Source organism: Strix uralensis, chromosome 4 (genome assembly GCF_047716275.1).
Source record: "Strix uralensis isolate ZFMK-TIS-50842 chromosome 4, bStrUra1, whole genome shotgun sequence".
Classification (NCBI taxonomy): domain Eukaryota; kingdom Metazoa; phylum Chordata; class Aves; order Strigiformes; family Strigidae; genus Strix; species Strix uralensis.
Genome location: NC_133975.1, coordinates 47,697,788 through 47,722,869, shown reverse-complemented (window position 1 = coordinate 47,722,869; position 25,082 = coordinate 47,697,788). Strand labels below are relative to the sequence as shown.

The window sequence follows — 25,082 nt, the reverse complement described above, 5'->3', positions numbered from 1 at the left end:
TAATTATATCCAAACTACTTACATACTGTGACAACTGCAAGGCTTTGTACAACAACAGAAGTCAGAAGGGTGTGTTTTAGTCGGTGCTCTTGCATCAGATGAATAAATCTCTCATTAAAACTCAGTGAGGATGGCTGTGGTGCTTCAGCTTCTGAGGATCCTCTGCAAGTTTCTCATTCACTATTCAGCTGAAGTCAAGGGTCTGTTACTTGCAGTTGCTCCTGAGCTAGATCCCAAGTCTGAAGACATCACAGGTAACCTTAGCAGATCTCAAAGTTAAGGAATTTAACTTGAAAAGGTAATTAAAATTGAAATGGAGTTTGTTTTTTAACTGAAAAATGAGCAAGTTCTTAGCCTAACTATGTAATTCAGCATCTCAGATGATTTACCATTTGTAAATAATACAAAATTAGCTGTCCTCAGAAAACTTCTGCATTTGCGAAAGCACAGCCAACAACTGGCAGTGATTGCATTCAAATCTAAGTTGGGATATGATAGAAGCTTACTTAGCAGTGAGAAAAATATTTTATTCTTAATTAAACCATGAATTTACTGAAAAAAATAGGCTATAATAGTGAAAAATTAAAGGGATGGATCTTGCAGCTCCCAAATAAAATTCATACCAATAGGAAAATTCAAAAACTTACATTCTGATTTGGTGAAAAAGGAATTACTTAGTCAAGATAGCTATCTTGTTATTGAAGTTACCATGATCATTTTGAGTTTTGTCCTTAATCTAAAAAATCTTTAGATTTTTTTAGATTAGGTACTTTTAGGAACCTTAAAGAAAAATCTAAGGGTTGTACACTTTACCATTAAACAGGACAGAAAATTAGTAGTGTTCTTTCAACTTTCAGCACCTTGTGACCACAAGCTGAAATGGCATTGTGCAAAGTGCTCAGTAAAACTGTCATATTTTGTGTGTGTGTATGTGATTTGAACATTAAAGAAAGAACATGAGAGAACCATCAGAGTGGGTGGAGCGACAACATGAAATTTTTAAAAGTTTTCACAATTTGCTTATTGCAAATCCTTTTTGTTTAAAAATTAAGAACATCCATGTTAATTGCATAATCAAGACTGGAATTAATACTTCATTAATGCATATGGAATATTTTAGTACTCTGAAGTATTTTTTTCAGTAATCAGTAGTTGTTTGATTTACTTTAAATTCTTATGTTGCAGATTTTGGACACATAGTTAAAAGTAATTTAGTTAAGGATTTTGTCAGGTAATCAAGAGGCAGTGTTGCATGTAGAAGCAAATTTTCAAAATTATGGTTTATGTAGGAGATTCTTGACAGTTGCAAAGAAGTTAATCTTTACTGCCTATTTATATCAACTGACCTTTTATCACACCTACCTAAGTAGAATGCTGGTCAACAAATTTGGGGTGACTTTTTGTGACAATAAATTGAATATTTAAATTTGAAAATTGCCCATTCTTTGTTTATCAATATGTATAACAGATCTAAATAGGCACCTCACGACCTGAATAGTGAGGGCAATAAATACTATTATCTACCTGATGATAGATGATACAAAGGCTTACAGAATGCATTTCTGGCATAAAGCAAACAAATAATGATTTTGAAGGTCATCCGTCATTTGAAAATAAAACCTGAAAGTATATGGAAACTATTCAGAAATTATAGAGGGAAAATTTGTCAGACAACACATCACTGAAGGGGGTAGAATGAACTATAAAATGCATTATAGTGTCTTCCACACAAGGAATTTTTTCCTTAATGGTATATTGTTTTGTTGTTTTGGTTGTTGTATGCCCAAACAGCAATTTTAAGATGACTTACAGCACTTAATTGATAAAATGTAGAAGATAAACAGATATATTTTTGACAGATTCTGTCTTCTAAATCTGCTTTGCACCAACTTTATTTATAGATATTGACTGATCTGAATTTTGAAATTGTTGTAATATAACATAGGAATGCCTTTTCCTTGTGATATAATAGTTTATGAAGTTGTTTTTACAATGCTATTGTGTTAATATTAACATAAAAATGCCAGTTCTGCCGAGCGAAAATATGAACAGAAGTTGTTTTTTGATTATCGGACTTCCTGATCCATCTGTTATCTCCAGCAAAACCTCTAGTATCTGCAGCTTTATTTCTTATTGAATTCATCTTAACAGATATCTTCTGAAATGTTTATTTGCTTTAGAACCTAATTTTAGATTTGAGGCAGCATTCCTTGTTTTCAAAATTTCAGTGTTTTTAGAGTCTTTTTTAAAATGTCTGTACCGATTTTAGAAGTCACCTATACCAGCTTTCAGTACTTGGGGAATCTCTGCTTTGCGTCACATTCAGATCATCTCTTTCCATTCTAAACTTTCTACACTAATGTTTCCTAATTCCATCTTTTGCACAAATTAATGCTAAGTAGGATTTTCAGATGAGCTTAAGCTAGTAATATTGCTAGACCCCATTGGTTTTATCTGGACTGCATCTTGAAACTAGCATCAAGATGAGAATCACTTTAACTGCCTGTTACTGATGTGCTGTGAAAAGACGAAGGGTGCCTTTTAGAGCACAGAGAGCACCACATACCTGCCCACACTTGGCGGTTATATAGATCTGTGTTTTGAACATCTTTTTTCAAATTGAGCTCTTTGCTTTCATAAAGAAAATCAAATAATTGAACTTTTGCTCTTAAGTAGAAAGAGTCCTGGAAGATACAGATTGGAAGAGGTTGACCTGCAAAGCACATTAAACATTAATGCATTTATTTCTTTAAAGGTTATTACACTTGTGTAGAAGTAATCTTCACTTTAAGAAGACAAGTTGGATTTTACATGATGGGTGTTTATGCTCCTACACTGCTAATTGTTGTTCTATCCTGGCTGTCATTTTGGATCAATCCTGATGCAAGTGCTGCAAGAGTCCCACTGGGTAACCTGCGTTTACACATACCGTCACAGTCCACTTTAATGCCATTGAGCCATTCTCAGTTGCTTTGACAACATGACACTGGACACTGAAAGCAACTTCACTTCCATTATCCACTCATCATTTTCACTGAAATGTCCTCATTCCTAGTCCTGTAAAATCCACCTCCACATTAAGACTTTGCTTGATAATGGTTCCAGCGTTTGTGTGATAAGCACAGTCTCTGCTCCTCTCAACCCAGACAAATCTGGTCTTAGCCACGTATGGGTGATGCTGCAGACACTGTGGCAATATGCAGTTCATAGGAATTTGAACATTTGAAATCAGTAAGAAAACAGGATGATGAGTAAGGCTCTACATAGCTACCTCTTGGACCAGTTTTCCTGAAGATTAATAGAAATAGAGTGATGTCTGGAAGAGAATTATCATCCTTGTTACCTGATTGGCTTTATTTCATTAGAGAGTCTGTTCATAAGAGTACTTCAGGCTCATGCTTTCATGCTGCTCAGCACTACGCAGTAGGCAGGCCCTTCTTTATTTTGAAATAGTAGGAGCTGGAATTAATCAAAACAATATTATCTTGACTAATTGGATTGTACATGGGACTCCAGCTCTGAGGTGGCCAAACCTGCTGACCCCAAGAGCTCAATGAAATGCAGAGCCAACTTCTTGCATCCTGACATTTCTCCTATTTGTATTCCCTTCCCCATGCCATGCCGTCTCCTTCCCCATGCTCTGGCCTCCCTGTGCTCCCCTTTTCCCTGGCACTCCCACCTCCACAAGTCCATACTTTCCAAATCTTCTCCATGTCCCAGGAGATTCAGTGCACCTGTTTTCAAGACGTCATGGGTGCAGTTGCAGAATCTCTCCAGCCACCTGCCTTCCTCAGAAACCTCTCACCCACACTTGAACCTCCACACCCTCACAGGATGTGACTCCTCTGCAGCTTCACGTGCATGAACGTGTGTTGATAAGCACTGGAGACCTTTGGAGTCAGGACCTGCCACATCACCTTACCAGTCTGTGTCTGATCCGCAGAGTCTTGCAGCAGTGGGTAGCTGAAATCCCTGTGTTAAGAGCCAGCTGGAGCAGGAGCGGTGCTGAGTTTTGTTAAGTGGAAAAGCATCCACATAACCCCTGTCCCGAGCCTTGTTGCTCCCATCTTAAGTCATCTACCATGCCTCTTCCTTCTCCAGTGATATGACAGGCAAAATAAACTAAGAGCTGCAAAAACCCCAAAATTGAAGAAGGATGTGAAGGTCCTTGAATGCATCCAGAGGAGGGCAATGAAGCAGGTGAAAGAGCTAGAAGGCATGTCCTGTGGGGAGCGGCTAAGGACTTTGGGCTTGTCTAGTTTGGAGAAGAGGAGGCTGAGAGGTGGCCTCATTACTCTCTGCAGCTTCCTGAGGAGGGGAAGTGGAGAGGGAGGTGCTGAGCTCTTCTCCCTGGTATCCAGTAACAGGACGTGTGGAAATGGTTCTGCATCAGAGGAGGTTTAGACTGGACATTAGGAAGCAGTTCTTTACTGAGAGGGTGGTCAAACACTGGAACAGGCTTCCTAGAGAGGTGGTTGATGCCCCAAGCCTGTCAGTGTTTAAGAAGCATTTGGACAATGCCCTTAACAACATGTTTAACTTTTGGTCAGCCCTGAATTTGTCAGGCACTTGGACTAGATGATCATTGTAGATCCCTTCCATCTGGAATACTCAGTTCTATTCTAAAATCTGGAGAACCATGACTGGAATGCTACTTTTGTCTTGTGTGTCTTGCTCAAGCTGAATGTATCAAAACCACAATTTCATTTTATTTATTGTATCTTTTTTCTAGGGGTCTATTTCAGAATACAAATCAGCTTTTTTTCTTTTGACCTTTAAAACTATTCATAGTTACTTGGGGAGGAGTCACAATCTGTATTAGTTTGATAGCAAGTAACAAATATAATGTCTTATGTTGAGAAGTAGAAAGGATGCATTCCATAATGCAAAACATAAGATTTTTTTAAGAAAGAAAAGTGTGGGGACAATGTAGTATGCATTAAACTAAAAAGATAGAAACAAGAGCTGAAAATATTTTTCACATAGTGAGCTCCAGTACAATCAAAACCTGAGCTGTATTTCCAGTTTTATGATCCTGCACTTCAAACAACCAACCAGACAAGCATATTAATTATATATTAGATTTATGAGTCATAGTGCTGATATACATAACATGGTTGTCTTTGTGACTAAACGTGCATGCTTATTTATTATTTCTTTAATTTATTATGTGTTTATTGGCTCCTAATATATATATGCATTTTCAAAGATACTAACCATTGGCCTGGTTATGGGACTTTTCCTGAATCCTCAGAGAAGCAAAAAAATCTCTAAATCTGACCATTGCAAGTTGTTAACACTGTCACTGGGGTAAGATTTATGTTTCTCTAGTTTGTGGGAGGGCAACAAACTAACACTTCTAGCTACAACCTTGAAGATAGTTGGCCTTGAAATCTAACAAGATTAACGTTTGTGTGTCAAGTGAATGATATCTAAACCCAAGAAAGTGTTACCAATGGCCACTACACTCTCAGTGGCTAGACACAGATCCCATCAGATGAGAAGCTACTTCAGATTTACTTACGGATATCTTAATGCAGTCATCCCTAGAGTTAAGCATAGTGGGCTACTTCTCCCCATGGCAAGGCATCACAGAAGTTTCCAGGTGATTTAGGAGTACAAGACACTTTGTGAGCCAGTAAGCAGAATGTTTTTGTAGACTGATTAATATTCTGGGAAAAGGATGTATGTTTGAAGAAAAAGCCTGTGTCCATGTAGGAACTAAATAAATTGCAAGCCCTATTTATACCTGTATCATTTTGCCCAACTAGATCATCTGGTGGTAGGGAATTCCACAAAAGACTGGTATCTGGTATCTGGGCAGTCATGGCTAAGCGACATAAGAGCTGATAACACTGAATGCTTCTGTCTAATTAGATGCTAGTGTTTCACCTTTTAATGAGCCCAACAGAGGACTCTCCAGTTCTTTACAAGTGGAAAGCATGCCAGCATCCATTTAAAAAATGCCTTTCTTTTCTTCACTGCCATGTGGTCCCCAAAGGGAGTAAGATCTTTCCTGAAGCTGTAGGGATCTGAGGGATGTTGGACTTCTGTCCACCCACACCTGCCTGACAGCGTGGAACGTTAGTCCAGAGTGGCAGACAGGGGTACAACTGGGTAACTAAAAGCTTGGAGTAGTGAGCAATGATATATTCCCCACATACACAGGACAGCTAGGTCTGCAGACAGGCATGCTCCCTCTGTGACTCCTGTCCTCAGATCTGTCTTAGTTTTAGTCATTTCATTTTATAAAATTGTAACAAATTTAGGGTCTCAAAGGAAAGGCATAAAGATATATGTTAAAACTGTAGCATGAAGAAGGATTGGCAAGATTACGTCTTTTAGTTCATGAAGTTTAATGAGAGAAGAGAATGTATTAGAGATACCAAATTATAAGGAAAGCAAGACAGAATATTACCTTTTTCAATAACATTAGTGAGATGAAGCCAGACATTTTTAAAGCAGTAATATAAACCAGAAAATACTATTTTATACAGCACATAATTAACCTGTGGAATTCATTGCCAGGAGATAGTGCTGAGGCCAGTAATTTTGATGGATTCAAAAAAGGGAGTTTTATTTATCTGGCAGCATGTGCTGAAGTGCTTTGCTGGACTGGCACTTTCAGATATTATCCACATGTAACCTTAGGTAGTATTTTTAAAATAGTATCTCAGTACAATCATGCTTTAGGCTGGGACCTAACTAACCTTACTGATAAACTAAACTGTGCCATCAAGAGGGTTGCCACACTAGGGGCAAAAATGCAGAAGTATTTCCTAGAAAGGCCAAGTTTCCCTTTACTTTGCAAGTGTGGAGGAATGAACTCGGTCCCTTCTCTTTGGTGCTCCCCGAGAAGAAAAGGGGAATTTGTTTGTTTCCTTTTCTTTTTTTTTTTTTTTTTTTTTAGTAAGTAGTCTTGCAGTTTATTTGTTCATTGTCCTCACTCAGGTTTGAGCCTTGAGCTTTGGACTGTTTTAGATAGGTACCTAGTGCAGCTGCTGCCAGAGGTGCCATTTAGAACTCTGGCACGAGGGTCTCCAAGGCCATACCATCTCTGATCTGACAGCAAATGGTTGCTTAATAGAATATTTCTGTGCTTCTATCTCACTTTACTGTTACCTTGAAAACCTAGAAGTTTCTCAGACTCTGAGAATGAACTTTTTATCTGAGGAATGCAGACTAATGGAAATTAGTGGCAGTTCACCATGACCTCAATTGCTCTACTGAACAACTTGATGAAAGTTCCACTAAAATCTTTTCAGCTAGTAGAATTTGTAAATTAGTTTTTGTAAAATTAAATCCAAGGCTGTAAGATCTAGTATTTTGAGCTCTACAGAGTGGTTGTACAAATGTTTTCAGCACCAGGCATGATAATAATACTCACATATTAAGATAGTAAACTCTTTTAAAGTTAGTAGGAAAAAAATTGCAATATCCAAGATGCTGAGCCAGTCGATATCATTGGCTAATTTGGTTATTCAGGGTAAGGGTAGAGGCTGCCTTTCAGAAGTCTAGCATAGACATGCATGGTACTTGATACAGTACACTGAATGAACAGCAAGCTGGGCATAGACAGAGGTGTTCTATAAATGTTAAGAGGCAGTATGGCCTTGTTTGTACTTGTTATTGCAGTTCCTTATGATCCATAGTTAGTGTTCAGCTCCAGACAGCTGGTGTTGGTCAGTGAGAATAACTTTTTTAAAAGAGGGGCTATTTTATGCTCACTTTCTATCTGTATGGGAATGTTTGTACTTGAATGCTTCAGACACAATAGATGGAAAATAAGACAGAATGGACACTGAGGATTGTCTGTTCAGTATTTGACATGTCATTCTGATCTAAGATAGCACATCTGGCCATTCTGTATTATCCCAATGGACAAAAAAATCCAGCTTTGCAATGATATGTTGTTATTACACATTTCTAAATAAAGCATCATAAAATTTTGTATTTTAATATCATATGACTGTAATAATTTCTTTATACTTTTTCTTCAGTGTTTTAGCAGCTAGTAGATTGCCCATTTGAGATTAATACCAAATAAAGTATCATATCAATCTTATTAAAATGCAAATGGTAACAGTAGCAAATGATGTGTTATTTGTGATCAGCTAGAACTGAATACTTTCATAGGCCAATACAGATACTTCCAGTTTTATTAACATTTTAACATCCTCGATTACTTAAAATGGATCCAAAGAAAATGATCTCTCTATGAATTACAAAATTTTTCATGCATATGTGACCAATATAAGAAACGTAGTTGAGACTGAGTAACAACTTTTGGCCAACATTGTCTATAGACATAAATTAGGTTTCATAAAGCTGCCCACTCATAACTAAAGATTTTTATCATTAGCATTCACAAAATCAAAATGGGACATTCTGAACTGGGAAGCTGAACTAAGTTTTCCCCACGTGACAGCCATTTCTAAAGTTAGCTTTTTCCAAATGTAGCTGTTCATGCTACTATTTCCGTTTCATAGGAGCCTGTGGGAAATCTTTCTTTGAGATCAGGCTTGTATTTTGTCTCTTGTGATGTGAGTCCTGTGTTGATGGTGACATTTGGAAGCCTTGTGCAGAGAAATTCTTGTCAAAACCCAGTTTGACAATGAGTGTGACCTTTCAACAGCCTTTGCAGATGTGAGGTTTTTTTTCATGATAAGGACTTCCTGAAATGCCCTTTATCTAGAAAGCTTCCTCTAGATCCTGGAAGCTCAAATAGGGAATGATCGTAGACCCGCAGTCACCTCAGTCTTTTCATCTTCACAATGAATTGGGAACACAGACTTTTTAATGTGCTGGTACAGCTTTGCTCTTCAGCAAAAACTTCCCTTTTACCTAAGGTTTGCACATCATACTTGAGGACAGGTCATTCAGATAATTGCTACTGCTGTAGCACAGTTCGGATTGCTGGGACAACAATAGCCTAATTTAAAGGATTTGGACTCTTTTGGTTTAAGTATCATATATTTCTCTTCCATCTTCCCAGACTTAGATGCACATTGTAAGATAAGTCTTTGGAAAGCCCGTTTCCCAGCTGCGTGATGTGTGGTGGGTCAGGAAAGCCACAGCAACTAGTTTAGCTTCACTTATTTGTTTCTGTTTATAAAATGAAGGTACTCATTATTAATAAGTCATCATTAACTGCAATATCCTACCTAAGTATTCAGTTTACCTTGTTCATTAACTGAAGGCATGTGCGCTTTGTATACCTGCTGCACCAACCACATTGTGAAGTCTCATTCACTGTTACAAAACATCATTCAGTATTGTCTGTTTCAGAGGAAGAGCACAGCCAGTGTCAATAAGGGTAAGTTTTCTTTAATCAGCATTTTGTTTTTCTTTTCATAGGTATTTTCTCAGTGCTCAGCTTGGCATCTGAATGTACCACTCTTGCTGCTGAACTTCCCAAAGTGTCTTACGTGAAGGCCTTAGATGTCTGGCTGATTGTTTGCCTTCTCTTTGGGTTTGCATCCCTGGTGGAGTATGCGGTGGTTCAGGTAATGCTAAACAATCCAAAGAGAATTGAAGCCGAAAAAGCAAAGATTGCCAGGGCAGAGCAAGCAGAAGGGAAGGGTGGAAATGCTGCCAAGAAGAACACTGTGAATGGCACAGGAACTCCTGTCCACATCAGCACTTTACAGGTAGGAGCTGCGAAGCTGTGTACGCAAAATCAGCATTATCCTCCGTTAACACAATTCAAGGAATATACTGTTGTAATAGTTTTGGATAGTGCTTAATCTTAGAAGTGGCCAAGACATTCAAAACATGCTGGTAATTAATGGCTTGCAATCTGACCAATTGTTCCCTAGTGATTTGGGGTCAGATGTACTAAATGAAAAATTTGTCCTTTAATATCCTAGTACCATGGTTGCTGCTGAGCTTCAGGTAAATAAAATAGCAAGCAGCTTTACAGTTGCTATTTTTCTCATAATAAATAGGAGCTGTCAAACTGTAACTATTCAGAGGACAGGACTCTCCGTCAGTATTTGCTGAGACCGTACTCAAATAACACCCGTCTCGTTGCTTTCTCTGGGATGGCCACAGCTGCACTGCATTGCATGTCAAGCATCTCTGAAGCCAGTGATCCAGAAGTCTTGGCATTTGTAAACAAAAGACAGGTCTGTTTGTCTGTCAAACAGTTCCTGCATTTCTTGTGTTGCCAGATAGAGTTTATGGGTAAATCAGTCAGATGTCATTATATGGATAAAGATGAGATGTACGTCTCTGCTCAGGCCAAAGTTTTCAATCATGTTGCTAAATTTCTGGTGTTGTAAAACTGCCCATTTGTGCTCCAAGAGTTATCAGATGACCCAGGCCAACTGCCCTCAGTCCTGAGTGGTATTTAATTGACATTTATTCTACAGAAGAAAATATGTTGTGCTACTATAGGTGGAATATGAATTAGGCTTATAGTTTTCAATGACTCAGCTATTTTGATGGATAAAATAAAGCCATTAGGCCAGATCCAAGTGATAATACTGGTAGCGTACAATGTGACTTTAATGTTTCTCTAAGGAGAGAGTAGTTTATGCCAGCATGGTGAAACCCCTGTCCTAGTATGAGACTGGCATTGCCCCATAACTACTTACCTCCAGTCCAGAGGAGCTGCAAATATCACAGAGCGGTGCACTTAACTACCGTAATTCTCATCTGGTAGAGGAGTCTCCTGGGAACTGCTTTGGCAGGCAACCAGGCTCAGCTTAGAGCAACCCCATGACTGCTTTGACTTGTGCCACAAGTAATTCCCCAAGCCCAGGCAACGTGAGTAGAAAGAAAGATGGCTCTGCTACAGTTTTGCTTTCCCTGAACTGAATGTGATAGTTTTGGTTTCAGCAATTTGCAGGTCCCAAATTCAGCTATTTCTTGTGACAAAATAATTGCAACAGTTCAGCAGAGCAGCATAAAATCTATTTATGCCTATTTCAAGTACTTAACAAGTGTAAGTGTTCAGCTTGATCAATGACAAGATTAACAAAAAACTATTTTTTCAGTAGTGTGAACAAAACAAAATTGCTAAATTGCTGACATTCCTCAGTGTGTACACCCTTTAAGGTGCTTGCTATTGTTATAGCCATAACGAGAATAAAATGATAACTTTTATCACCTATGCTATCCTTTCATCTTTTAATAATTTTTTTCAAGAAGGCAAGTTTAGGTGTACAGTGCATTTTAAGACTTAGGGGAAGGGCAGTCATTATGCACAAAAATCAAGCAACATTCCCCATGAATGGAGTCTAGCAGTACGCTGAATTTTTTTAGGATTCAGACATCAGTCTGCCCTCCAAGATCTTGCAGTGTTTCCCCTCTATGATCTTGCAATGTCAGCTCCAGCATCTCATGTTTGACCTGCACTTTTCAGGGTCTTCCCAATTTGTTATCAGAGACCTTTAACTTTCCGATATCTATAACCTCTTCAACAATAATCTGTGTTGGATTTATATGGAGTCCTGGGCATGCATAGCTTCTGATGATCTTTATACAGAGAGTTACAAAACATTTGTTTACCGAGACATATTGGAAATATGTATTCATTGCTATAAAAGCTGGACATGTGGCAGAGTGGTCTCCTCCCCTCATGGCTAGTGATCCAGCTTGTAGCCAGGCACCTGCTTGAAATATAGCCCACCTGAGGAAGGATGATTTCTGGGAAGATCACCAGGCTGAGATAGAAAAAAAGTTCCAGAGAAATGAATCATTTGACATCAGGATGTGGTAGGAGAGTGATGCTAGATTTTATATATTTGAATGCTATAAATCTGCCTAGCTGAAAACTCCCTCTCTGAACCAGCTACCACGTAGGAGTACTTTGAAAGTTCTCAGCCCTGGAGAAACCTGTACTAAACTCCTAAATTAGAACCGGTCTAAATCTTTCGGTAGCTCTGACTCCTAATCCAAAACTAGGCCTGCCCCACAAAATTTGGATTGCTCCCATACAGATCTAGTAATGATCAGGTAGAGAATGCATTTGTCATATGGCAAATATGTGAGGGAGGCAAACATTAAAGAAACAGGTAATGGAAAAAAACTGTATGTTGAAAGGCATAAAGAATATGAAACAAAAAGAGGCCAGAGTGCTATCCCAGAACTGCAGGAGCTGTTTCTCATCAGGGTCATGTAGAATTGTGTGTGAGGAGAGAGCAAATACAGTGCTAAATGTCTGGAAAGACTTAGGTGAACCAATGTATAGCTTTAGGAGAAAAAGACAGCTTACAACTGTACCCCTGAAATAACTGTGCCTCCCATAGAAATGTTTGAGGATGTTCTCTTTCTGCATAGGAGATGATACTAAGGCAAAAGTGACTGCGGGTGTAGCTGGAAATCTCACCATAGCTATGCTTGAAAGAGTGGATAGACCAGATGGGACTCAAAGGTAAAGCCAACAGGAAAGACCTGGAAGCAGAGAACTCCAAGTGGTGAAAAACAAGAGAACATGAATAATTGCATTTATAAGTGTTTCTCCAGACTAAATGAAGCATTTATTATGAGACATTAACTGAATGGTGCTGATACATATCTGTAAATTATTAGAGGGGAATCAAGTTTTAAAAGAGAAATTACTTTATTTCACTTTAAAATGCTCTCAATCCTGATGCCAGGACAGTTTTTGCTAGTGTTCCCTGAACAGCAAGTTGCACTCTTGCTGCCTCTTGCATCCATGCAGTGTTGCAGTAGTGATGTCTCTGCAGGAGGTTTGAGGAAGGGGCCGGTATGAAAGGTACAGGGGTGTTGCTGGGTTGGGAAAGTCCCAGGCATGGGAAGGATCAGGAGAAGTGCAGGGAAGCAAGTGGAGTTGTCAGGCATCCATGCTTCCAGCCCTCATGGAACAACTTAGTTTCATGTGCTTGCTCCATTTGTGAATGATAAAAAGGGCGTCTGGTCTGGAGACTTGGCATGTTTGATATTAGTAAGAAACAAACCATAATAAAAACATGTGATTATACTTAAAAATACAAGCAGCTATTGTTCCTTTTTTTATGACAGTAAATTGGATAAAGGGATAAACTTTTCAGTATATCCTAAACATTAAAAGCTTGATGCCATTCATAATAGAAGGTGAGGAAAAGAGATCCCCTGTAACAGAACCTGTAAGGGCCCGCCTGGAAGTTTTCAGCAGAAAGCACTTTTGGCACTGTGTCAGTGATCATGACTGATAGTCACCAACAGTGACAGTGAAGATGGCAGGATGAAAACAATGCTCAGAATTTGCCAGTCACCCAAAGGTGGAGAAAGACTTCCATGGATGCATAGCTACTTCTCCTCTCCACTGAATCCTGGGTACTGGCTGATGTAAAAGCTGTATGTTGCCAGCATATGCCAAACCCTCAAGTCCATGCTTTATGACTCATTCCTCCTCCAACAAAAACCCTTGAAATGTCAGTGCCATTTTAAGCCCAGAAGTTTATCGATACGACTGTCTGATTAAAGCCAAGTGGTCCATCTGGCAGAATCACCCTGAATCTGTAAAAAAAATAAGAGAAAATTCAACATAAGCACTTCTGATGTGTTTTTCTAGGTGTGGCAATGGCTATGCATTTACAGGCAAGAAGCCATGAAAAAGTACAGTTTGGCTTCCTTAGCTCATAGCGGCTGCAAGTAGATGCTGTTCTAAGTGGAGGAGAAAATTATGCAACCTGGTGGTAACTGCTGGCACTGGCTTTTTATTGGGAATCCTCAAGTAGGAGTTTGCATGTGTTTCCTAGCAATGCAGCATCATACAGTGAGAAAAGCAAGTAAAAAGGGAAATGTTTTGAAGATGAATCAGTTTCTTTTTGCTTTCACTGGTGGCATGATTACAGGGAGAGATTGCACTGTTAGCTATAACAACACCCCTCAATTTGAAAAGTCAGATTTTCATCAAGCCCATTTATAGAAGCTGTCCCCCACAGATAATGTGCTCATGACTGGAGAGAACATTTGCTAAAAGAATGGCTCTGGCGGATGATGAATAATGCTATGCAAGTGGTGGTAATAGCTCTAAACCCAGTTATTTTTTAGAAGAAGTAGTGCTGTTTCTTGCCTTATCTTGTCAGAGTCACATCTAGGCTCTGAAACCTGATATGGCTTATGTCCATCTCTACTATTTTATAATATACCTGACCACTGGTGGTGTGACCTGTGGTGACCTGATCTTCCCATGTTGTCTTTTCCCCTCGAGTGACACTCCAAACTCAGATTTTTCTTGTAGAACCACCAGAAACCCAGTTTACATTTTATCTTGTAAACAAAACCACAGTCTGCAGTCTATTTTAATAGCTCATGACAGCATTTCAGGTACAGAGTAGGTACTTTCTGCTCTAGTGACTCCCATATCCGTCCTTGGAGATAATTCAGAACATGACTGTAAAAAGGCCCCGAGCAATCTGCTTTGAGCAGGGGGTTGGACTAGATGATCTCCAGAGGTCCCCGCCAACCTCAGCTATGCTGTGATTCTGTGATATTTTATGTGTAAATATTTTTTGTGCTGTACTTTACAAGGAATATTTGGAATGTGATAGCAAATTCCTGCTGAGCTGTACCAGAAAATATACTCAGTCTGAATACACACTAATGCTAAACAATCATTACTTTATTGATGATCTATGTCTATCATTATGGCAAGAGCAAGAGAATAGCACAAAACAAGTGCAAGAAAGATTAATGACAGAGTTTGTTTTAAGACTCCTCCTTCATCTTGTGTGGAAGACTCTTACACAACTGGCAGCACTAGTGACAGACCTGCATGCCAAAAAGAGGTTGGGTGCAACAGAAGAGATGATTTTATGGCAGAGAAGACATGCTGTGTAGGGCAGAGAATGCTGCATTATAGTAGGGAGGCATTTCAGTCTGAGGGACACATGCTGAGCTTGAGAGGCTGCCAGTGCTATAGCACGTTTGAAGCTTTGCTAGAAATTACAGACAATGCACTTCTGCTCTCAAAAATTCTTGAATCCAAAATGATGGCATTTTATATTACACTTCATCCTGGTGGATAAAGAGGACTTGATCACAGGATGAACAGTCAGTTGAAAAGGATCTTTATTCTATTTGCACAAAACAGATTTGGTCAAGTCCTGGTATTTTTGGTGCTGTGAAAGGATAAGATTCACAAATTTGAAAACTATTTTTTCTCATCTGAGTGGAAGAGTTTAAACAAAAAAGTATGAATGGTGCTGGTGAGCTATCTAACAATGTTCAAAGCAGCAACAGACCAGAAGGGAAGCTATACTAATTTAACAAATCCCAACAAACAGCACAATTGAAAACAAACTCCACAAAGACTGAAAACTAACTCAGCTTCAAGCATTTCTCTTTTCTTCTCACTGACAAATGGAAAAGTTGATAGCAATTAATATACATTGAAATCTAGAAAATAGGTGTAGGTAATAGGTGTAGGTAAAAAAAGGGATATATGGTTAGCATAACTGAGGGCAATAAGAGGTTACTTTGCATGTATAGGAAGAAATTACAGGCCTGTCAGCTTGACTTTGGTACCCGGGAAGCAGATGGAGCAGCTCATTCTGAGTACCATCATACAACACGTGTGGAATACCAGATGATCAGGCCCAGTCAGCATGGATTTATGAAAGGCAGGCCCTGCTTGACAAACCTGATCTCCTTCTATGACAGGGCGACCTGCTTATTGGATGAGGGAAAGGCTGTGGATGTTGTCTACCTTGACTTTCGTAAGGGCTTTGACACCGTTTCCCACAGCATTCTCTTGGTGAAACTGGCTGCTTGTGGCTTGGATGGGCACACGCTTTGCTGGGTAAAAAACTGTCTGGATGGCCGGTCCCAAAGAGTTGTGGTGAACAGAGTTAAATCCAGTTGGCGGCCAGTCACGAGTGGTGTCCCCCAGGGCTCGGTTTTGGGGCCACTCCTGTTTAACATCTTTATTGATGATCTAGACGAGGGGATCGAGTGCACCCTCAGTAAGTTTGCAGATGACACCAAGTTGGGTGGGAGTGTTGATCTGCTCGAGGGTAGGGAGGCTCTGCAGAGAGATCTGGACAGGCTGGAGCGATGGGCTAAGGCCAACTGTATGAGTTTCAATAAGGCCAAATGCCGGGTGCTGCACTTGGGCCACAACAACCCCCAGCAGCGCTACAGGCTTGGGGAGGAGTGGCTGGAGAGCTGCCAGTCAGAGAGGGACGTGGGGGTGTTGACTGACAGCTGGCTGAACATGAGCCAGCAGTGTGCCCAGGTGGCCAAGAAGGCCAATGGCATCCTGGCTTGTATCAGAAATAGCGTGGCCAGCAGGGACAGGGAAGTGATCTTACCCCTGTACTCGGCACTGGTGAGGCCGCACCTCAATTGCTGTGTTCAGTTTTGGGCCCCTCACTACAAAAAGGACATTGAATTACTCGAGTATGTCCCGAGAAGGACAACAAAGCTGGTGAAAGGTCTGGAGCACATGTCGTACGAGGAGCGGCTGAGGGAACTGGGGTTGTTTAGTCTGGAGAAGAGGAGGCTGAGGGGAGACCTCATCGTCCTCTACAACTCCCTGAAAGGAGGTTGCAGAGAACTGGGGATGAGTCTCTTTAACCAAGTAATAAGTGACAGGACAAGAGGGAATGGCCTCAAGTTGCGCCAGGGAAGGTTTAGACTGGATATTAAGAAGCATTTCTTTACAGAATGGGTTGTTAGGCGTTGGAATGGGCTGCCCAGGGCAATGGTGGAATTCCCCATCCCTGGAGTTGTTTTAGAGTCAGGTTGACACAGCGCTGAGGGATATGGTGTAGTTGGGAACTGTCAGTGTTAGGTTGATGGTTGGACTAGATGATCTTCAAGGTCTTTTCCAACCTTGATGATTCTGTGATTCTATGAATACAAAAACCAATAACAAGAGTATTGGTGCAATACTAGATAGAGGTGCTGTAAGTATCAAGAATTAGCAGAAGAGGCAAAAGTGTTCAACAAATATTCTGGTCTGTGTTTGGGGAAAAGCCAGATATATTCCATCAGATGGTGAACTAGCTTTCATTGACAGTAGTTAATGAGGATGTTAAACAGTAGCTATTAAAGTTAGACATTTTACAGTTGAGATTTCAGCTTCAGTTGCATCTAGGACTTTTTAAAGAGCTGGTCCATGAGTGCTGTGGAACATTAATGTTGATTTTTTAAATAAATTCTTTAAAACTGATAGCGTTCCAAAAGACAGCAAGAAGCTAACTTTGTGCCAGTACTTTTAAAGGCTAAGTGGCATAAGATGAATGATTATAAGCCTGACATCAATCAGTGGAAAATATTGCATAGCTAACAGGGGTCTGACTAATAATTATTATTCATAAGTAATAATTATCATTAGTATTATTCATAATTCAGCCCCATGTTAGCTAATAAATTTAAATGGGTCAGTGAAATTAAAGCTGATCTGTGTGTTTATTGATTTAATCAAACGGAATATAATTTTTTAAAAGATTATCAATTAGGTTGACGGGGTAATGATGTGGAGGGAAGAAATTTTTAAGAACATTTGACTTGGCTTCATGTGTCAGCCTGGTTACATCATTTGAATTATGCAAAATCAAGGTTAGATTTGTTACCATCTGTAAGTACCAGCAGTTAATCAGACTAACTATAGTCATGCCTTGTGACTGGAAAATTGAAGCCAAGTAAATGCAGGTTAGAAATAAGGTACATACGTTTGTGGGGAACAAGGTCATGGAAAAAGTTCTCCATCCTGGATGTTTTTAAAGGAGAATCTAGTGTAACTAGTTTGTGCAGTAGATGTGGAGAGTGATGAGAAGCACCAGAAGCAGCAGAGGCAGCGACGGGAAGTTAGTTCCCCCTCCCTGCCAGTCTGCACGCACAGGCAGCACTTCTTCTTTCTTCTCTTTCCCCATTTTCTTACCACATTATTCCCCTAAGTCTGCAGGCAAAGGCTTTCTGAGCAGGGTATGGCCCTGCTGCAGTGGCACGTGTGTGGCAGCTCTGGAGCAGTGGCAGCAGCAAGTGCTGAGTTTGGCAGTGAGCATCGGTCAGCCTGAATTTTGTAAAAGGTGAGAAAGGATCATTGCAAGGGGCCTTCTGGCTTCTAGGAGTCATTTTTAGTTTTTTCTGAGCTGTTCATCAAAAGGCAGGTGTCCTCTCCAACATACCAAACCTAGACAAGGTGGCCCAGTCTTGGGAGAAACAGAAGCTAGGTCTGTGTTTTGGGCCAAGCCCCGAGAGCCATGTTGCCTTCCTGTGCCCTCCTCAGCCCCCCAACCTCCATGATGTGGATGAGAAGCAGCTGTCTGGTTCCATCGGGAGTGAGGGGAGGCCCTGCACTATTCCAGCAGCCTTCCCTTCCCAAACAGCTGCTCCCCATACCCTGCAGGGGAAAAGCCATAGGTCTAGTGGAAACATCCTGCGGTCTAGGTCTGGCCCACGGGTCATGATGCTGGGGCAGGATAAGACAAGTGATATCAAATATTTTCCAGGACCAAGTTCTGTGTCAGGACAAAGTCAAAAGGATGTAACTTTTAACAATGTTTTACTTTCTTTACAAGTCTTCAGTGTAGTACTCTAAACTCAAGTCCTGTGGTATCATTTTCCACAGAAATGGTTCCTGTAGCCTTTGGTAAGTGTCAGGAATATTGTTATGCTTCTAGTGCAAACCAAGACAGGATGAATAAAAAGCAGATAAACTACTTTTAATATCTCATTTTGTTTAAGGAAAGCTGTAGGTCAACTGAAGTGAATTTAGATTAAAACAACAGAAATATTAGGGAGTTGATATGAGAAGAAATTTAAAAATATGTCTAGACAGCAATTGAACATAGAAAATAGAAGCACGTTGGATTTGTAAACCCAGGGAAATGAAAGAAATTATTTTTAAAAGTAACATATATTTATTAAAGAAAAAATTGGGCCAGGTTGTTCTTACAAGGAATGTGTCACCCTGATAAATCAGTACTCCAGCTGACACTAAGCTAAGCAGAGCTCTGTGTGAACATGCTGCAAACAGTCTTCTGCTTACAAGGCAGAGGTGACCTAGAAGCCATTCCCTCAGTTCTCTGTCCTGCGAGTGAAGGAAAACCGACTTCTTGCGGCCTTTAGGGGAGCACTCTCTAGATACTGCAGTTGGAACAGAAATATTCTGTATTGTAAATGAGAGGACTTAGGCTACAATTAGTGACACTGAGTTTTACAGTATATTGCTGGTGGTATGAGGAATGGACTATGAGTTTGCAAGTCCAAAAGGAGGCTTATAATTTCATACATGATTCTATTTCTCATAATGGCCTTACTAAATCTTCCTAGTTTCGACCATGGAAAAAATGTCATATTCCTGTGACTCTTCAGTTGACATGCACCCCAGTCCTGCAAGTTACCCTTTCATTGCACAAGGGTCTGCTTTATATCTTTATTACCCATATTGCTGGGTATGATCTGATTGAAAGAAACCTCTTGGATCACTGACAGACAGCCCCCATGCCAGCCAAGGTCACATAACTGTGTTCATATATGTCTCAGTCACCACCTTACTAGACAGTTTGCCCCTGCTACTCCAATATTGAACACTGTCCCAAGCTGTCAGCTCTTTGATGACTGGGAAACAGTTGCAGGAAATTTGTATATATAGTTTTGCCTTACCATCATGGAACACCTATCTTGTTTTTTGCTTTTTATAACCTGTAATCTTGATTTTGTTGTGTAACCTGCACCTCAGTTTTAGTGCATTGATTTCAAAATTTACTGTTTTCCTGAGAAAAGTAAGTCTGGCAAATCTGAGGAGGTATATCCACTCCTCGCTGAGGGAATAGTGCCGTGCTTCTCTTCCACCTTGCGTCAGAATCAACGTTGTCAATAATGGGAGGAAAAGTCCCTATCGAAGTTTAGGTCACTTCCTGACTGTCTCAGTTCTTTTCATCCAGGATACCTTGTCAGTTTTCATAGAGAACCTAGCAATATTCTCCAGAATATTTTTCATTCATCCATAAGTCTGGTACTGTATTTCACTATCATTATTTTAGTTACAAAATGTGATAATACAAATATCCTGAACTATCACCCTAAGACTGCAGAAAACCAAAGGTGGAGCGAACTAAGGGTAAAGGAGGAGAGATAGGCTACTGAGAAGGAGGGACAGGCAGCTTTTGGAAGAACCAAGTTTTAATGGATCAGTGGCTCCAGGAAGCCCTAGTGAAACTTATGTTAATGTCAGTTGCCCATGTGTATAACCTGATTTGTGAACCAGCATTTTTTCCAACTAACACTCAGGTTCTGTATGTGAAAAAATGGCATTATTAATAATTCAGTTAGGTTTCATAATCTGTATTCTTTTTTCTTCTTCCTTTTTTTTTTCTTTTTTTTTTCTGCTTTACTGTATAGTCCAATTGAAATGAAACTTTGGGAGAGATTTACCCAAGTCATAAAACACAGTGTCTTCCAAGTAGTCTCCAAATCCCTTCAAGCTCCCTGAACAGTGTGGGGGTGGTCCTCCTAGAGATTTGTTGTACCCAAAATATAAACTTTATAAAATCCAAGGAAGGGAATATAGGAACCTGATTGGTTGGTTGGTTGGTTGGTTGGTTGGATTTTTCCCCAAAACACTTCAGTTTTGAAGAGCACCAAATAATTTTTTCTTTTAAATGTTCATTGTCTGTGCTAGTATGATTTTCTGGTCCGTAAAAGAGAGTGATTCACCTGGGGTTACCCCATAGCACAGTAGTACTTGATCCCCAGGAGCACTGATGGAGCTGTAGGAATGACAGGTATTCAGCTGCTGGATTTAGATTTCCCAGTTACACAGTTCTCTAGTGCACAGATGGGAAGTGCTGAGAACGGTGTTGCATCTTTGTTACCTATCTTTAGAGAGACACCAAGGAATGCAGGTACAAAGAAGGTGCATTCTCACCATGAAAGGTGGTCACCAGAGGATGAGATTATAAGATCTTGATCTGGCTACTACGTAGAACCAGGATAGACTTTAATTGTTGCATCAAACAGTGAATTTTAGGGTTAATTCTGACTATAGCTTCCAGGCCTCAGAAAAATATAAGTATTGAATAGTATCTGTCCTGCAGTTCATCAGCACAGAACCGATTTCCAAAAATACTCTCTATAGAAATATTCTCCCCCCTTCTATCTTAAAATGAAGGAGTCTAACTATAGCACGTTGCACAGCATGAGGCATCTTGTGCATGAAAAATTACACAATTATGAATGTTTGGATTAGTTTATATGATTGACTGATCATCCTTAAGTACTTTGTAATGGAACCATTCAGCAAATTACGCTGATGTAATGTATGCTTATCAACAAGTAATTTCCTATATGTTTGTTTGCGGTGTTCTCTAGCAGCTGCATTAAGTTTGTTAATGAAATATGGCGAGTAGATCATGATTCCCCTCACTCTTTATTTCATAGGTTGGTGAGACCAGATGCAAAAAAGTTTGCACTTCGAAATCTGATCTGAGATCCAATGATTTCAGCATTGTTGGAAGCTTGCCAAGGGATTTTGAATTATCGAATTATGACTGTTATGGGAAGCCCATTGAAGTCAACAATGGGCTCGGGAAATCTCAAGCCAAGAACAACAAGAAGCCTCCTCCTCCCAAGCCTGTCATTCCATCAGCAGCAAAGAGAATCGATCTTTATGCAAGAGCACTGTTCCCTTTTTGCTTCTTGTTCTTCAATGTCATATACTGGTCCATATATTTATGATAAATATTTTATTTATTTTTTCATATGTATAAAATATATCCCATTTCATTGCCCCTTCCCAGTCATGAAGGCCACTGTGTGAAATTATTTGCATTTGCAAAGCAATATGTTGCATTTCGATGCCACGTGATTGTACTGAACATATGGCATCTGAAATCTGAATGAACGCATGACACTGCAATGTCTGTGCTCTGACCAACGTTGTATATAAATGTACAGCATACATCCTGCTTTAGGAATATATATGAAGGACAATGCATACTACATTATAAAGCTGAATAACGCTCTTCAGTTATTAGTAACATACAGAGATTTAAAGTGTTTCTGACGATGAAACTGATGTGCACGTTGAGTATTATTAAAATCAGTATTCTAGTATATGTAGTATTTAACAGCTTTTCTGCTGACTTCCAGAGGAATAAAAAAAAAAAACACCATTCTTGTGTAATTTTAGAAGGCACTGTTGAAGAAAAAGCTAAGATGTAATTCATATTATTTAGACTTTGTTAGTGAAGGCAGCATTGAATAAGCTGATCTTGTCTATGTGGAAAAATAAAGATCAGAGAATTACCAATTTTGTAAAATCACCTCATTTAGAAAAAAGTGCAACAATTGTATCCATCAAGCAGGCACACTGAAGTGTGAGAATATGCTGACAATAAAACATTGGGCCAAATTTTGATTGTTGTTTCCTTAGGCACAAACTAGATACAATATGTCAAAAACAAACAGGCCACTTTCTAGACTAAATGTATCAGGAGGTTTGGAGAAACATCACAAGATGCAGTTCAGTATCAGGTTATGTTATACTTTTTTACATTCTCTCTCCTCTGACTCATCTTCTGTACTGTCTGGCCAGCCTGCAGTCACAATTTTGTTGTTGTTGCATCGGATGCATCTTACTCGATTTCTTTTGTTTGTCCCCTTGAAAGCTTTCAGTTTAAAAAAAATCAGTTGTTATCAAGATGAAATCCCATTTTTACCACGTTATACTTTTTTTTGTTTGCCTGTTGTAGCACAGATGACCAAAACTAACACCTAGCCACCAGTAGAAGTGAAGACGTGTCCAAAGGTCTAAGAGGCTGAGACTCTTAAATATATCATGAGCTTCATGCCTCTGTGTTAATTAATGGCTGCCCTCACCAACTCATTGATTTGGCTGCAGCTTTTTGGAGAATAAGGTCCTATGTGAGAAACAGTTCTGATAGGAGACTGCTCTCCATTTTCTAGAGGAAACCCTGTGACATGGAGACTACCTAAACATGATCTTGTTGGGGTGCGTAGGGCAGGACCTGCGGTCTCCTGTGGGTGCCAGGGTACATCCCTTTTTAAGGGCAAGTCATGGGGTGAACACAGCTGAAAGAAAGCTGCTGGTATATAGGTGTCCGAGTAGCATGTGTTCCCTGGAAACATGTAAGCACTGGGTTTCAGCCCTTAAGAGCATGCCATAGAGAAACCTGTCTCTGCTTGTAAAGCTGGGGCACCACAGTTAGTTAAAATATGAAAATAAGACAGTTCTCACTAACTTGGCAATTCATAAAAGGAAATACAGATTATTCGCTCCTCACAGGCTAGGAAGGAACTGAATTAAACATGTGAAACCTTCCATAGCATGGAAGCAGACACAGTCCAACTTGTGCTACATTTCTAGCTCATCCAGGATGTGTTGAGACAGTGACGCCACAAGAGAACTGTTGGATCACTTGAGTATTGCCCACCACATGAATGTTGTCCACATGTGGCAAGCCTGCACAACCAGAAGGTCAAAAGTGGGAATATAAAATGGTTGAATCATGCCACACTGGCTTCACTGGGCATCTGGTGGATCTGCACATGCCCAGTGTCTTTTAACCATTGCCACTTTGTGACCAACAGCCTGATTGCAATGATTCATGTTTGGGTTGAAGAGATCTGCTCTTTAGAATATGGTCACACACTTTCCACCAGCTTCCTGCCCACTTTCTCGTGGAGATTTCAGGGAGCCACCTTACCAGGTGGCCACAGTTTGTCCTTTGGATTTCTTTCTGATCTGAGGAAATGGAAGGGAATTCCCAGATGTTACTGAGCCATGTTGAACTGGGGGCAGAGGGAAATCATATCTTTAAGGTCTAGTTCAAAGTTTCAATATTTCTGTCTGTTGAAGGTATTTGCAGAATTGTCAGAGGCCCTAAGAAGCAATAAGTCAAAGAGAGGAAGGAAAGGAGGGGTAATTTTTATATGTACAATCAGAGTGCTACACAGATGTTATTTATTCTCATACTTGTATTTTTTCTTACAGTACTGGAAGGCAAGAAAATAATTACCCTGTGTTGGAAATTATATGAATTTTGGAAGACAATTTTCTTGTTAGAACTCTTATTAAATGATTTATCTGTAATTAATGTCCACATTCTATCTGTATAATCTCAATTATAGATTTTATTGTTAAATTAATCTTTGTTCCTTCTTGCTTTCCTGCTTACTTGACAGCTTTTGTGTTTTATCATAAAACATTTAATCAATAATACACTGTAATTGCTTCCAACTCACACAAAAGGAAGCAAAAGGAATGTGTACTGTTAAGATAAAGGCTTTTTGTTCATTACAGCACAAAAACTAAGGACAGAAGCAAACTTTAATAGCAAATTTGAAAAAAAAAAATTTAAAATAAACCAGTATCATCTATTAAGTATTAATTTTCTTTTTACTTACACTAGATAATATTGCAATATTTGTATTACCTTGGAATATATTAACTTGTCCTACTGAGCAGTAATAATTGATTTATCTTATTTTTCTTCTTTCCACTAAAGGTCATCGAGAGTTTTGCATACCATATCACATTATGGTCCTCCAGCACCCTCTAGTTGTAAAATTCTGCCTGTTGACTGATTTCCAGAATGAGGTGCAAATATAAAACTGTATAGGCAGTATAGGATGTTTCTTGATAGTGATAATATGAAATTAAAAAATATTAATAAATTAAAAATTAATGGACATAAAATCAATGGACAGCTATAGAATCTTGTCATGCAGTAAAAATTTAAAATTGTAGAAATTAAGACATTCAGATAGTAGCAAAGGTGAGGCTCATGAAGTACACATTAGTAACTAAATTAACTGATCATGATGTCTGAACAAATGCCATGACCACGAAATCTGTTTCTGTGGGAGAGACCATCTGTGTTTCAGCTGACATTTACTTTAAGTTCTCCTGTTTACTGGTAGAGTTACAAATTTTTGTTCTACCCTTAATATAAACCTCTGTATTTTCTTGGCTTTTAAGCATTGAGGAGTAGTATCCAAACAGTTCATTCCTTTCTTTCATAGTGTTATGGCCCTGTAGATATCTTTCTATTTCAGGATTTTAGAACACATTCAAACACTGCATCAGGAATTTCCCTGGAGATAAATTAATTAACTTAACTGCATCCACAAATTTAAGCTATACAATAAGTAAGGAT

At 39.4% G+C, this 25,082-nt stretch overlaps 1 protein-coding gene across 3 annotated transcripts in view; it reads left to right on the top strand.

The window, feature by feature from the left end:
- Positions 1-24,303, top strand: part of GLRB (glycine receptor beta) — a 53,247-nt gene extending 28,944 nt beyond the window's left edge. For 2 of the 3 annotated variants that reach the window (XM_074866607.1, XM_074866606.1), the window contains exons 8-10: positions 2,756-2,908; positions 9,358-9,650; positions 21,343-24,303. In XM_074866607.1, coding sequence (XP_074722708.1) covers positions 2,756-2,908; positions 9,358-9,650; positions 21,343-21,639 — 743 coding nt within the window. In that variant the 3' untranslated portion in view covers positions 21,640-24,303. The remainder of the gene's footprint in view (positions 1-2,755; positions 2,909-9,357; positions 9,651-21,342) is intronic. The other variant, XM_074866608.1, reaches the window with a different exon arrangement.
- The last annotated feature ends 779 nt before the right edge of the window (positions 24,304-25,082 follow it).